The sequence below is a fragment of the Tachypleus tridentatus genome, chromosome 4 (genome assembly GCF_004210375.1).
Source record: "Tachypleus tridentatus isolate NWPU-2018 chromosome 4, ASM421037v1, whole genome shotgun sequence".
Lineage (NCBI taxonomy): Eukaryota > Metazoa > Arthropoda > Merostomata > Xiphosura > Limulidae > Tachypleus > Tachypleus tridentatus.
Genome location: NC_134828.1, coordinates 65,428,035 through 65,441,341, shown reverse-complemented (window position 1 = coordinate 65,441,341; position 13,307 = coordinate 65,428,035). Strand labels below are relative to the sequence as shown.

The following is a 13,307-nucleotide window of genomic DNA, read 5'->3' as shown; positions in this document are numbered from 1 at the left end:
TGAAAGACACTGAACATAATACGTATCAAACTGAGACAACCTTTCTTTAATACACAAAACGATTAAAGATAATATTAATGCACAAATACGAAGCCGTTACTGGAGATCTGTCTGTTAGAACATTAAGAACTGTATTTGTAATCATACTTACTAGAACTGGGTGAAAACAACTGTTCCATGACCAGGTGGTTAGGGCGCTCGACTACTAATCTGAGGGTCGTGGGTTCGAAACCCCGTCACACTAAACGTGCTCGCCCTTTCAGCCATGGGGGCATTATGATGCTCAATCAATCCCGCTATTCGTTGGTAAGAGTGGCCCAATAGTTAGCGGTGGGTAGTGATGACTAGCTGCCTTCCCTCTAGTCTTACACTGCTAAATTAGGGATGGCTAACACAGATAGCCCTCGTGTAGCTTTGCGCGAAGTTCAAAACAAACCCGAAAATAACACAGTATTATATATATACAAAATAATAATTCTATTCTTCTCAGTGCATGTGAGATATCCACATGACTGTTGTTCATTCTCTTCCACAAGTAAGGGAGGCTACATTCTTAAGGTATCTTCTAATTTTTTTCGCAGAAAGGTCATTGTTGATTTCTATATAGAACATTCAACCTGTTTTTTGTTTCACGCAAAGCTACTCATAAGATTTTGCTCTAGTCGTCTCTAAGTATAAAGCGACAAGGCTAATGGGAAGACAGCACTACTCATCATCAACTCTTAGACTATTCTTTACCAACAATAAAGGAACTAACTGTAACATTATGACGCTGTTATAGCTGGAAGTGTGAGCATGTTCAGTAATGGATTTCGATTCTGCAACCTGAATGTGCAGAAACTGTTTCCCGAAGAAAGCATACGTAATTCACATCTTTGTTCACCAGCATGTATGGAGTATTTTTTTTAAATCTTGTTAATTAGAACTTCCAAGTGAAAGTAAAGAATAGTGTATAATAATACGCCGTTAACAGGCTGTATCTCATATACCAAACGCCGAGGAGGTCTTTTGCCAAATAACGAACGCATTTCAAACAGCTGGGGTATGATAAAAATAATAGTAGTTGAGATGCTATTTAAATTAGCATATTGCTTCACACCAATTTTTATATTATAAACTAAATTAATTTGGCGAAATGTGGTACTTCTTGTTAAACAAGAGATGTAAAAACATGTACCACAGCGCTCTTCTCTTCTTTCCATTACCTCCAGATTACTCCTGACTTTAAAATTTAATAACCAGTTAACGTCCCTGTAAAAAATGTAAAGTGAGCATAATAGAAAAAATACACCTTTATATATTTAATACATTATTACGAATCCGAAAACTAAACTTGATTTAAACTACACATATACAATAACAGACATGAGAGAACAAGTGAAGTATCAAAACGTCAAAAAACAATCTAAATACAATATCATGATATAAGATTAAAATAACATAGTAAAATGCCCTTTATATTATAGTTTTAATATAAAATATAAGATTCTTCATTAAAATTGGAATAAATCATAATTACAAAACACCTATTGGTAAAAAACATAGAAAAAGTAAAAAAACACAAAATTATACTTTAACATGATAAAAAGTACAAAATGATCGTACATAAAAGAAAAAAGCACAAAAATTAACCTTTACGATAAAAATAATAAAAATACATATTTGTATATATATATATATATATTTACAAACTGAATATAAAAAATAAAATGTTGATTATAGTTCATTAAAAAATATTCATTAATTTTCCTCTATATACAGATATTTAAACAAGTGTACTAGAAATGTAACCTATTGATGACTTGAAGTGTAATGTTCGTTACATATGTTTCAGAATATTGTTAACCCGTATGTTATGAAACAAAGGTTAATGTTTATTATATACTACATTCACGAAACACTCAAATGCAGGTGAGCACAATCAACACAATGAAATTCAAAGCTCATATGCATTTTGTGTGACACGCCTGAGCTCATATTGAGAGACTGTAATTCTGTACAATAGAATAACTGAAATAAAGATGAAAAAATAAGTTTACGAAAGTGCAATTATTGTGGCTCTATTAATGGACCTTTGAGAAAGCAAATATCTGCTGAATTATTTCATTGGTCTAAGCCAAGGTCTCAAGAGTTTGGAACCAATTCAGCTCACAGTCACAACATTTCCTTCTCTAACTGTAATGGTGGGTCATTGTATTTCAGCAACTGCTCTTCTTTATTTTATATCGACTCAGTAATTTGAGGTTAATAATGTTACTTGAGGATTCACATTTTCTAAATGACATGATGTCATTATAAGCTTAAAAATAATGTCATTGGGGCAACATGGTTACGTGACAGGATTGTGGCTGTACATATTGAGAGACCCAAGTTAAACTCATTCCAACTTAGTGCAAAGTAGCGTGATGTGATTATGCAGCAGTAAAATGATTGTAAGTGTTACGATACCCATGTTAAATTCCCCCATGTTCAAAACCCAGTTGCCAGTGTTGTAGTGGCCTCACCCAATTGCATTGGACCTTCCTAGGACTTGGATGGTTGTAATATGGATTTCATCCCTGGGTAGGTCTTAAGTTTTAAGATGTCATATTCCCATCAGAGGTGAATGCGTATATGTGGCAGTGGGTTTTCGCTAGCATACATACTCCAATGCATCAAGGATCTTTACACCTTAAAACATTTTAAGACCAGCCTAATAGCAGCTCATTCTCATTCTGTTTATCTGATTTATCAACGTTCAACATCTTATGAATGTCCCAGCCCCCTAGACTTCGTCGAGTTTTATGCTTGACAAATACTCAACTGTGCTGTCCAATGTAATCATTGACGTGACAACAACTAATACAGCTAGTTATTCTGTAAATCAACTACATTTCTATCATCATTGTCTGGTTGTTATAAAAAAATAATCCGAGTCCAGCAGGAAAGAAATGGGAAGTGAGAATAAAAATTCTGATTCCTACACTAATTATTTCTAACTTCTTACTGTGGTAATCGATTAATGCTCACATCACATTTATACTGGATTCATTTCAGATACAAGTTTACTTACGGTCAGTAGCGACTACAAACTAGCACTATTACTATTGCCACTTTCTGCTTCTGGTTCTATAGTAAATTTTCATGCATTTTAATTTCACGTTATACTAAACTGATGTTAAGAAAATAAATATTTAGTAGCACTGTGTGGTTATCATATATTTTAGTCTGTATGATCTTAATGTTAAATCACAACCATATAAAGTACTGGTTACATTAAAATCTATATTTGCTATGATACCTAAGCTATTGTTTGTGAATTTTATTGTCAATACTGAAAACATCAGATCAACTGTATCTTCAAATAATTTTCGATGTAGCAGTAATAACGGTTTGCTTTATCTAGCTTTCTGAGCATTCAGATAAAGTACTTTATTTTCATTTCTTTAGTTACTGCTTAACAAATGTCATATCTATGTCATTGATGTCATACGCATTTATGAATCTCTTTATACAATGTCCATGTACGCGCAAAATGCTAAACATACATTGTCATATATATATATCACCATTACAGATCCTCTCATATATTAGGAGCTTTTTACAAACTGCCTCTTGCTCATGTAATACACCATATTAATCTACACACAAGCCATTCAAATTTAGTTGCATTACCATATGTGGTGCCATCTATGCATTATTAAGCTCAACAGATTTTCCTACTATCATGAAATAATATCACGGGTAGAATTCAGCCAAAGTAAAATTTATCAGGCAAAAATTATTTCAGCCAGGATTAATATTTATGTTACCATTACAGTACACATACCCACGCGTATATATCTCAAGAGGCTAAATACAGCTCTACAGCTGAGATGGCCCCAACACTCAATTTACTTGATGTTATTGAGAAATAAATGCTGCCAAATCCAATGAAACAAACATTATTCATTTAGATTTATAACAATCTGATTCGTGTTCTCTGCGTAGAAATAATACAACTTTTTTACTGCGTGTGGTGCAGTTATACACTGTATACGCTCTAAGTGTTTTGAAGATTAGCCTGTTGAGTTGTGTGTAGTTTACTTAGTAGAACTTATGTTAATCGATTAGATAACGTGATTAAATTCTTGGGAGTTTATCGCTGGTATTAAGCCTCAGAAAATCGCTTGATGGGTTGGAAAGTAAGGGCCAGAATACCATTTTGGTTGTGTTTGTGAACTTCTAACAATTCATATCAGTCGTGCACACTATTGACGTTCTATGCATTACTTTTATCAACATCAACTGTCCTAACTGTGTAATAATATAGTAGTTATCCAATATCTTGTAAATACCTGTCAATAATGAAACTATTGGACAGCTCCAAAAAGAAAAGGTCACAAGACCCTTCCAGTTCCATTAAAGATAATGTGATCACTACACAGTGTAGTGCATGCATATCAAACCAAAATACTACTTAATAGCTTGGACAACACAGAACGGTACTGTCTTCCAATCAGTGAACATCCTAACTGATGGTCTAGCAGTTAATTTCAGCCACAAAGTCATCAGCATTTTGGCTGTTAGAACTATCTTTCGACTCTTCTCCAGTTGCTTCCTCATTTTGTATATCTAAATAAGCACTTTAAAACCGTTCCTCATCACTTGCTGATACTAAACAACACTCTCATCCAACTTGGAATCCTTATCACTTGCTGGTACTAAACAACACTCTCATCCAACTTGGAATCCTTATCACTTGCTGGTACTAAACAACAACACTCTCATCATCCTCCAACTTGGAATCCTCATCACTTGCTGGTACTAAACAACACTCTCATCCAACTTGGAAGTATCAACTTTTGATTCTTAGTCTACCCATTGCATGAAAAGTGTTTCTTCAAGTTAACATATGACATTATCATATTGATATGTTTCACATGACTGTTGTGATATGCATGTCAACAGACTAGTTTCTCAAAGTAAAAGATAAGGGCCTCTCTAGCCATAGTTGAGATGCTTACATGATGCTGGAACATAACAAAACCAGTTGTTGTGAATAAACGGTATTTACATACTTGAGGTTATTAAGGAGAAATATTTTATTAAGAAATGCTGATGTTTTGTTAGTAATTCACACCAATTTCAGATCCAACAATGGTGACCCAATATCTGTTGTTTTAAGTCAGTTCTATAACAAACAATGTTTACATACTCTATATAAACCCAAAAGTAGTGCTTTGCAACATAAGGAATAATGATTAGTCTAACCTAACTAAATAGTTTGGGAAGTACAACAGCAATTTTATACCCCCAAAAACATAAAAAAATATTATGTTGTACGAGCAAAACAATTTCAAAAATGGCTAAAGTAACTAATGTGCAGATAATGTGATATTTTATTAAATCTTATATCTCCTCAGATGTCCATCCTAGCATCAGGAATTAATCGGATAATAGAAGAATTAGTTTTACCAGAAGGTTCTCTTCATAAATACCTTTATGAGATAATCAACATACATCAGCCTATGGGTCCAATGAACCACTATGGGAAACCAGATTGGATGAGGAGCAACGATTATGAATCAGAGAACAGTTGGTCTAGCATGAACCATCACACAACTACACAAAGTAGCTACTCTGATAGTTACATGCACACAACAGAAGAGACCTTATTTATGGAATCAAGCCCTCACGATGAACACCCACCTGAAATGGAAAAATCACCTTTTGAAATGATAAGAAGTGGATTGAAAGTTATAATATATACTTCTATACCAGTTCCTTATCTGCCCAAAGGCCTGAGGAACATCATTCAACGACTGATGTTGGGGAGTATAGAAGAAGCCAGGGGTCTCAATCCAGCATTGCCTTATGACTTCTTAATGGAAGTGAAAAAGACAATAGAAGTTCTTCTATCAGAAAAGGGTCCTGATTCAGAACTCTTAATGCCTATTAGTCACACTCTTCAACCAAATGACCTGGATATTAGTTCAGATGGGTATATGAAAGTTAATAACAAAGTAAAGGTAAGATTTGTTTACCATTTCTCAAATTTTTGTTGGAAAAGAATCTCCTGTAAACTCCTTATATAAATAATTTTACTAGATATTTGTACCTAAAATATGTCATATTTATATGTATTTTTACTTAAGTATTTTATTACAAAAGTTAAGATGGTTTTTAAGAAAGATAAATTTTGAAGCCACTGAAATGCATGTCATAAGAATACAATACATATATAAGATGTTAATTATGTATAAAATCAAGGCTTCTAAATACACGAGAACATTACATGCTGTGTGCACATGCACTTACACATAACAACTCTATTCTTTTTATCCAGTGATAGTTTTAATGTTATGGTATACTATTTAAACAAATGCACATGCAACAAAATCTACATATAATGGCAGAACCATGGATTTATCTGACCAGGGTAAGCATAATGAAGTTTCTGTTGGTATAACAAATGCAATCCAAAATTTACAGTATAAAATAAAATTTTGACAATGAAAATAAAAATGGAATTGCATTCTTTTGGTAAATGAAATAAAATTTGGTGGTGATAGTTATACTTAAATCAACTAGTCAATTGTAATAAAACTGAATAAAGTAAAAGTTAACAAGAAGCTGGGAAAAAAAACAGTTGAAAATATCATGCTAGTTGTCAGAGATAATAAATTACACAATTGTTTCGCAAGCCTTCTTTCTGCGTTTACTTGGTTGTGTTTGTTTTTAAGAACAAAGCTACGAAAAGGGCTATCTGTGTTCTGCCCACAATGGGTATCAAAACCTGGCTTTTACCAGTATACGTTTGTAAACATACCTCTGTACTACTGAGGGCCTTTGATATTGAAGTCTGAAATAAAAGTAACTGAAAAGCCCAAAATCAAAATTAATAAACTTAATTCTGAAAAAAAGGTTAGAAAATAATGACCTTTATACTACAGATATTTTTTAAATAACTTTTTATTACAACTTCATTAGGGTTGGTATATACAACAGTTTGATATAAATTCTTACTTTATGGCTGTGTAATACTAAGTGTATCTGATCACTAACAAAACCTACTATAAATGTCTGTACTTAAAGGCTCAGATCATCCATGCTTGTTAATATATATTACTACCAAACACTGTGCTTATTGACCAGATCTAGCTATTTGTTTTGCATGAAACTTATAATCATATTAAAATACACTAAGTATGGATCTAAAAGCCAACTCCATTACAGTTTGTTAGTGCACAGAATCCTACTCAGTAGAGATGAAACCTTTAGCACAAAATACAAACATGTCACAATAATGTGATGCACTATGATTAGTAGATTTCCTAGTTGATCATAAAAGCAATGATTTTAAACCCTAGTTTATTTGCAAGTTCACAGTAAACAGAAAGATTTCAGAAAAAAAAAATCTTACATTTATAATAAATATTTTTAAGGAAATTGTATTTCAAACCAAAATAAACAATAATTTTTAAGTTCTCTTTTTTCATATAAAAAACAAGGAAATGTAAAAAATATTTCAAGTGAATGCACCATAAGATTAAAAATTGCAAACTGAATATAATGCAAGCTGATTCAACCTTTTACTATCTAGTGTCAGGTTTTAGAAATTAATTTATAAGGCTGGGCCTTTCCCTATATATATATGTTGAAACCACATTTATATATTTAACTTGCTGTTTATGAAATTAAATTACTAAAGACCTGAAGAGTTAAACACAAGAACTTTCTCCTATTTTTCATGAGATTGTTTGAAGAGATTGAGAATTGCATAGATAACTATTATATTTATTGATTCATTGCTAACTTTATCAAAGTTCTTCAGTATGAAACACAGTTAACTAAATATTAGAGCTGCTCTCTGCTCGTTAATCATTCCCAAACAATTTATTTGGTATTTAATATTCTAAACATTAATTGGTTTTTCCAGTTTGTTTTGAGTTTCACTTAAAACAACACAAGGGCTAACTGTGCTACCCATTCCTAATTTAGCTACAAATTACTTGTAACATTATAACACCCTCACACCATATGTGGTGCAATGTGGATTTGAACCCTCAACTCTCACATTGTTTGTTTTTATCCCAGAAGGTAACATAATCACACACACACACGTATATATATATATATCTCCTTCAGGATTTATTAAAATCAGTTCAGAGTGACTTAAAGAATGCCACTGCTGGGAGCAGAAAAAAAGAAATGCTAGAAATCTGGGAAGCAACACTTGAAAATTCTCTGGCTAATAACTTCTGGTATGACTGGTACCATGTCGTAAAAGAACATTGGAAGGTATGCTTCTGTACATCTTCAAATATACTTAGTTATTAATGTCAAGTTTTATAGTCAGAAAAAAATAATTTCAAATTATTTCTGTTTGTAGTCTGTATACTAGCAAGTAGAAAACTGATCAACATTTGGAAACTCAAAAGGTGTTGTACTGTATGTGAAAATCACTTACAATATAGTTTACTTCCCAACTATCAATGAAATATAAAAATAACATCCTCATATCTGTTTATCATGAAAATGATAATTACTAAACACATTGTTTTTTTAAGAGTTTCAGAGATGTATATATTTTGTAAATGTTTTTATAGTGAAATAAGTACATAACATTGTTATTTTCAGAAAGTTACTACAAAAATAGTTCTTGCATGTATAATAAATTGTATTTGTTTAACTTAATCATCTCACAAAATAAGTAGAGCATAAATTAATAATGATAGTCACTATGTGGTACAAACAGCTTTACATTACAATAAAAAATATTTCTACAATACAGTCATGGTCTCATGTTTTCCTAGATCACTATCTTGAATGATGCATGGATGTTGAAAGAAGGAAAAATGGGAAAGTTTCCTGATGACAAGATGTGTCACATGGTTGCCTTGGAAAAGCTTATGGAATTAAAAGGATTTTCTGAATCTCCACTACATATGATGAAAAAAACATTTTACAAAGTTGGTAAGTATCAATTCAGGTAACTTGAGTTTGGAACATTTTATAAAGCAATATCATAGTGACTACAGCAGCACATGGTTATCTTATTGTTACACAAGTAAATTCTTCCCATTACTTTTTTTGGTGAGCACAGACTTTATATAGAAAAAAGCAACTTTAATACTAAAATTGTACCAAATTAATTCATTTCTGTTTCTCTATCTTCTGACAGATTAACAATGGACACTATTTTTTCACACTTCCAGTTTTTCCAATACATGTCTAACTCATAAAAAACAAGAGGGCAATGCATTTAAAGTACTTAAGCTTTTTAATTCATTTCCAAACTTCCTATATTTTCCAATACTAATCTGACTCATAAAAATCAAGAGGGCAGTATATCTATTTTAAAGTATTCAAGCATTTTTCATTTCAAAGAAGATTAATGATGAACACTTGTTATTTACTGCAATACTGCTTGTGAGATACAAAACAAAACAACAACAAAAAACAGTTGTTTGGAGATTGTTTTTATTTTTGCACCAGTAGTTTTTCTCACCCATATAAGAGTTTCCTGTCAACATAAATTTTTCTCTACTTCTTGGTCAGTTAGTGGCACAAAGGTTTCAACTTCATATACACATTCCCAGTTTATCTACAAACATGGCAAATTACCATAGAAATTTATAATTTCATGTCCCTTTTTTTGACATCTTTTTTTTGCAGAAAACAATGCTGTCCTCCGTGGTGACAGAGACCCAGTGACTGGAAAGTTTTTCTGGACCAAGATAATGCTGTGTTCTTGTTCTGACTACAATAAATGCAACAATTATAATCCTAGTTATACCCACTACTCCTCTTCATATTACACTTCTAGCTATCCATCTTATAAATAACACTCCTATCTGTCCTCATGTTTGATTTTCTTACTCCATTCCTGTCTACATGTATGGAACATGATTTTATGAAATTTCTAGTTACCTACTACAAATCTGGCTCAGCTTACTTTATTTACTATTACTTTCCTGAATATATATATATATATATATATATATATAGTTATTATAAATTAATTCATGAAATAATAAATCAAGAATTAGTATGAAATAAAAATCTATACTTATGTTAAGCTTAATTTAATCATAATATTTGTGAAACAGAACTGTGCCATAATTAGTCATTTTTAAAGTACACTGCATATCCCAATCCAAGTACACCTCTTCTCAGTTTAGATAAATGAACTTACTTATCAAGGCCTAATCTACAATTAGATCAAGCAATGCCATTTGAAGACAGAAGGAACTTTATTCTGGTCATAACTGTTATGTGAACAGGAGTTAACAGAATGAAATTCAATGCAATAATTATATCTTATACAAGTAATTTCAGAAGAAAGTAAAACACACAAAAATCAGGTTTAACTGATTTTTCATGAGCTTTTTTACATACTAGTTTGCCATCAGCTTAGTCCTTGATTTGTCATAATTTGAAATAAACATCAATTTTATAATATTCTTGTATTATAAACATTTAATATTTAAAAATACAATTTCCTTTTAAAAAATATTCTGAAAAATAACTAGTTTTGACTGTGTACATACACAGATTCAGTTATTATACCTACCACTTCCTGAAATCCTAACAGTTAATATGTTAACTAATCTTAATCTGTTAACTGGTGTCCTGTCTTTCTACTGAATATAGTGCATCTCATTTTGCAAATCTTACTTGAGTGATCAATCACATTAAATAAGTGATGTTGGTGTGTATTATTATATTTTTATGATAAAAGTTAGCTCTGCCACAAAAAATGTGATATAATTTAAATAACACATTATAAACAAATACATTATAGAGCACTGGCAAAAAGTACCACAAGTGACCTACATTTATATCAAATAAGAATTGAAACAAAGCACAAGGAAGAAAAATAGTACAATAATAATTATTATATTCAACATGCAAAACTCTGAAACCTTATTTGAGAAAGAAACATCAAATACTTGTCATTAAACATTAAATACATGAAATTTCATTAAAAAGGAACAAATAATCTAATAATTACTGTTGCATATTAAACAAAATTTTGAAGCTTTATTTAAGAAAGGAACAAATAATCAAATAAATGTTGCTGTTTTGTTTCAGAAAGAAATGACAAATCAATAATTACTGCTATATATTAAACATGTATGAAATTTTGACACCTTATATTGTTCATACAAAAAGAGGACTAATTAGTGCAGTGTTACAATGAAAGTCGTTTCTTTGAAAATACCTGATAATCTTAACATTTTTTAATACAAAGTCTGATTTTTTATTCTAATAAACTCATTAAATACACTTATTTATAAATCCAGTTATAATCACTTTAACAAAGTTTATCATTCAATATTTAAAACAGTATGCAATAGTTTGCTGTGTCTGTATATTCTTAGAGTGGCTATGGCTTGCTAGAGTAAAATACTGTCAAACAGTAGTGATTTTACTTCTAACATTTACTACCTTATGCAGTGTGATTTTTCAACAGGTACAAAAGTTGAAATATATAACTACGATTGTTTTCATTGAAATTAATTAAGGTTGTAATTTTTGAGTATTTTTTTATTGTACAGCAACAGTGTTATTAACCTTGTGTACTTTTTGTCTTTCTCATTCATGTATTAATAAAAACTTTTAACAGTATAATAACTATTAAATCGATTAAAGCATAACTTGGCTCTTTAGTCTTCAATTTATCACAATAATCATTATTTTTAAAATTCAGGAAATAAGACACTAGGAAAGCTTTAATTCAAGAAAAAATAAATATTATGTTATGTAAGTAAAAAATATTGATTTTTTTTACTATTATTTATTCAGAACTACAGATTTCAAGATCATCAAAATTTCTCCTTACTGTCAACATACTATTAAAATTACTAATGCTATATGTGAAAATCACTTTGAGTGTCTTCCAAAGGTAAACAAGAGCTTCTTCAAAACTTGGCTGCTTCACTGTTAATAATAATAGCATAAAAGAATAATTCTAAAACTAAATTTACTGGATTAAAAAGGTGTTTTTTTATTAATTTTTATCATCCCTATTACATTCATCTAAAGTTTGAAACATATAAAAAAGTGTTTTAAAAATACATGTCCTCTACATGTATTATCATCTCAATGTTCACATAACATCACAAAATCATTGAATTCCTTTTTCTTTCTATGAACATCCAAGTTTATGATAGAAATAAAAATTACATGCACAGTCAATTATAATACATATAGCCCATGACTGCAATAATTCTGAGCTGGTTAAGAAAAAATTCTAAGTTTAAAAAAAGTTCCAGGGACAGATATTACCCCAAGGGTTTTGAATGAGGTTAAAGACTGAGTGTGTGAATATGTGAGTTACTTATTATTACTTCTTGTGAATCCTTAAATAGTTGACAGGTACCAGAAGATTGGAAGTTAATGTAATTCTTTTCAAGGGAGGTGACAAAAAGTGTCCTAGTAATTATTAACTCATTAATCTTTCATCAGTTGTGGGAAAGGTTTTGGAAATTCTGTTAAAGTATGCTTTACATAGTCATTTAACAAATTTTAGAATTTTATTGAATATCCTGGTTTCACTAAGGGACAATCTCACCTTACAAATCTTTTAAGGTTTTTTGAAAAGATTACTGCTTATGCAGATGAGGGTAAAGGTGTAGATTTGGTGTATTTGGATCTTCAGAAAGCATTTGACAAATTACCATATAAAAGGCTTGTAAAAAAAATTCTTTATAGGTGTGGGCAAAAAGTTAGCAAATTTGATAGAAGAGTGGCTGAATGAAAGAAAACAGAAGGTTGTTGCAGATGGAGTTCAGTCAAATTAGATTAATTTCACATATGAGATATCTCAGGGCTCAGTCTTAGGACCTTTGCTCTTTTGTGTTTACATCAATGACGTAGATGAAGAATAATGAATAAATTACTTAAATTTGCAAATAACATTAAGATATTGGTTGTTGGCAGCTGTGAAAATGATGTTGCTGCTTTACAAAAGGATTTAAATCACTTAGTGAGGTGGGTGAATAAATGGAGGATGGGTTTTAATCATAATAAACAGAAAATGATGCACATGGATTATCATAATTTAAATTATATGTATAATATGGATGGGAATAACCTCAACAGCATCATGAATGAGGAGCCTTGGTGTAATAGTCAATCAGTCTCTAAAGCCATCCAAGCAATGTACTGTTACTAGTGGTAGGGCAAGTATGATTTTAGATTGTTTCCACAAAAATATTTAATATACCCAAAGCCAGATTAAGGGTTTTATTGGCCCTATACTTTTCAACTTATAGAAGTCCCCTTGAGACCGAACCACTATGTGCAATACATTTATAGCCATAGCTTGAGGCCCCCCT

The 13,307-nt window shown here is 31.1% G+C and overlaps 1 protein-coding gene and 1 long non-coding RNA gene across 16 annotated transcripts in view; one reads left to right on the top strand and one right to left on the bottom strand.

Moving 5' to 3' along the window:
• LOC143249321 (uncharacterized) overlaps positions 1 to 10,785 on the top strand; it is a 32,126-nt gene extending 21,341 nt beyond the window's left edge. Inside the window, exons 10-13 of the mRNA XM_076498950.1 lie at positions 5,385 to 5,990; positions 8,110 to 8,262; positions 8,778 to 8,937; positions 9,640 to 10,785. Coding sequence (XP_076355065.1) covers positions 5,385 to 5,990; positions 8,110 to 8,262; positions 8,778 to 8,937; positions 9,640 to 9,809 — 1,089 coding nt within the window. The 3' untranslated portion in view covers positions 9,810 to 10,785. The remainder of the gene's footprint in view (positions 1 to 5,384; positions 5,991 to 8,109; positions 8,263 to 8,777; positions 8,938 to 9,639) is intronic.
• Positions 1 to 13,307, bottom strand: part of LOC143249323 (uncharacterized) — a 97,481-nt gene that overhangs the window by 8,545 nt on the left and 75,629 nt on the right. For 10 of the 15 annotated variants that reach the window (XR_013027727.1, XR_013027734.1, XR_013027731.1 and 7 more), the window contains 2 exons: positions 9,473 to 9,724; positions 6,916 to 8,903 (listed from right to left, as the gene is read on the bottom strand). The exons of 3 other annotated variants lie outside the window; for them this stretch is intronic. This is a non-coding gene — a long non-coding RNA (uncharacterized LOC143249323). Of the gene's footprint in view, positions 1 to 6,915; positions 8,904 to 9,472; positions 9,725 to 13,307 lie in introns of those variants that run through there. 2 more of the 15 variants (XR_013027721.1, XR_013027724.1) reach the window with 1 other exon arrangement.